Source organism: Penaeus monodon, chromosome 11 (assembly GCF_015228065.2).
Source record: "Penaeus monodon isolate SGIC_2016 chromosome 11, NSTDA_Pmon_1, whole genome shotgun sequence".
NCBI lineage: Eukaryota > Metazoa > Arthropoda > Malacostraca > Decapoda > Penaeidae > Penaeus > Penaeus monodon.
In genome coordinates this window covers 24,258,796-24,261,295 of record NC_051396.1, presented here as the reverse complement: position 1 = coordinate 24,261,295, position 2,500 = coordinate 24,258,796, and the positions used below count along the sequence as shown (strand labels likewise).

Genomic DNA, 2,500 nt, shown 5'->3' with positions numbered 1-2,500 from the left:
GCTAAATGCTCCTCGATGCCATCCTCGCGTAGAACACTAGAAATGAAAATACGAGTGACTCCCTTCGTCCCAACCAATACAGCGCAAGATCCCTGATCAAGGGTTGCTTCCTACTGACTACGGATGGTTTGTAATTGGAAACTCTCTATGGCTTGACGGACTTGTAATTTCTGATGCTTTGGTCAGAGGCCGTGGCAGCATTCAGGTCGACGGTGACAGTTGTCTGACAATAATTGCAGGGAGTCAGCTAAAGGAAGGTTCCATATAAGCTGGAATTAATGGTGAACTGAGTGATTGTGACCATTTTCGACGGAGAAAACGACGATAGTATTCTCTGCGAGGAATCATGGGCGTATACACACGATATTTCTTGCTAATCACAATATGTAGTACGATAAAAAGTACAAGAATATGCTTTAATACCTTTCTTGCCTTAAATATCTTTACACCCAAGTAGTTAAGGTTTCGTTTAGTTTGTTTCATTTCATGTAATGAAAAATACATATGTATTTCTTAATCTATGCAAAGTGGTAATATGTTCCTAGTTACTTTTTGAAATTGCGAATAGAAAATATATTAGCGGTTAACTTTGTAATTATATGCCAGTACTAATACTTTCGTTTTCTGATTTATCCAAGAGACATTGGGACTAAGGGTATCATATATACAATATAAAGGCAACTGTACGTGTTACCATCCCCATGCTAATATTTTAGTGGCAGCTGTGAGATCCAACCCAGATTCGCCCTTTCTTTTCCCCACCTGGTAATAGATTTCATCGGGGTGTGAAGGAAAAATAATTGTTTGGAAAATGATATCAAAGTTTTGTCTTTATCTCGGGGGCGTCTGAAAGCTAGGAATACTCCACCACTCAAAATTTCTGGCACTAATGAGAGCTAGTTTAGTTGGGTACTAAGCTGAGCCAGCTTATTTTTTGCGCATCAGTTATATCACTCTGGCTGGCGTATCCGAACATGAGAAATGTCTGGCGGCACCCATTCGTGGTATCTTGGCACATTTAAAAAAAATTGACCCGTGCTTCAACGGGAAGAAAGGACACTTTTTTAAGAGGATAAGCATGACACCTGCTTCTACAGAAAAAGAAAATGATACCTGATCTATCAGGGAAAAATACACTTGTTTCAACAGGATATTTTTTGACACTTGTTTCAAGAGAAAGGTTTTGTTACTTGTTTCAAAGTTTCCGAGGTGACCTAGCTCGCTACACCCCTCGCTAGCAGGTGTGTGGCAGACATCCATATTCGTGCAATTGAATATACATACATCACACCATGACTCAAAGGAAAATGGGTTCGCTTTTAAGCTATAGTGATATCTCCGAGTGCCCGATCTATTTCTTCCTTTCACTCCTTACATTTTCTCGCCTTTTCTCTCCCTTATCTCTCCTCTCCTTTCACAAGTAATCTTGAAGCCACCTTGCGTTTTTCCGGCTTCACGCCAAAAAAATAAAGATAAATAAATAAATAACAATAAATAAATGAATAATAAAGCCCACAGCATAATGAAGTTTGGAAACGCAGAAAATAACTCACATCCCTGTTTTTACCCCTTGTGTCCATCCCATCTTCCGTCCGCCCTACATTTCCTATCATTTCCCCATCTCCTCCTCACCTCTCACCCCCCCCCTTCCTTCCACCATCGTCCCCCCCACGTTCCATCTTCCATTACCCCCCCCTTCATTTTTTTCACCGCTCCCTTCCCCCTCCTCCCTCTTCCCCCTCTCATTCCCGACCCCATTATTCCTATATCATCACCCCGTCACCCTCTGTCACCCCCTCTCTTCCCTCCCCCACCTACCTCCCTCTATCTATCCCCTCCCCCACCTACTTCACCCCATCCGTCCCCCTTCCCCTACCCACACCTACCTCCCCCTCTCCTACCTTCTGTCCCCCCACCGACCTCGCCCCATCTCTCCTCCCCTTCCCCTCTCCCACCTCCTTACCCTACGTATCCCCCCTGCCTCACACCTTCCCCCTTCCCTCCCCAACCCTCCCTCCCTCCCTCCATCCCCCTCTCTCCCCCTCCCCTTCCCATCCCCCCCAGGCCATGATCCGAGAGATGAACCGCCTCGGGCTCATCATCGACGCCTCCCACGCCTCCGCCCGCACCGCAAAGGACGTGCTGAGGACCACTCGCGCGCCCGTGGTCTTCTCCCACTCCGCCGCCCGCGCCATCTGCAGGATCGACAGGAATATTCCCGACGATATCCTGAGTTCTCTGGTGAGTGGTGGGGTAGGGGGAGAGAGGGAGCGGAGGGGAGGGAGGGAGGGGAGGAGGAAAGGAAAGGGAGGGGAGGAAGGAGAGGGAGACGAGGTAGGAGAGGCTTAGGGAGGTAGAAGGGAGGAAAGAGAGGGGAGGGGTGAGAGGTAGGTGGGAGAGAGGGAGAGAGAGAGGAGGTGAGTGGAAAGGGGGAGGAAAAGGAAGAAAGGGATAATAACGAAAGAGAGAATGAGAACGAAAGAGAGAGAGACACTGAGGG

General features: G+C 47.4%; 1 protein-coding gene across 1 annotated transcript in view; it reads left to right on the top strand.

Moving 5' to 3' along the window:
* The window catches only part of LOC119578511 (dipeptidase 1-like), a 205,108-nt gene that overhangs the window by 190,303 nt on the left and 12,305 nt on the right, over positions 1-2,500 (top strand). Inside the window, exon 9 of the mRNA XM_037926082.1 lies at positions 2,065-2,241. Coding sequence (XP_037782010.1) covers positions 2,065-2,241 — 177 coding nt within the window. The remainder of the gene's footprint in view (positions 1-2,064; positions 2,242-2,500) is intronic.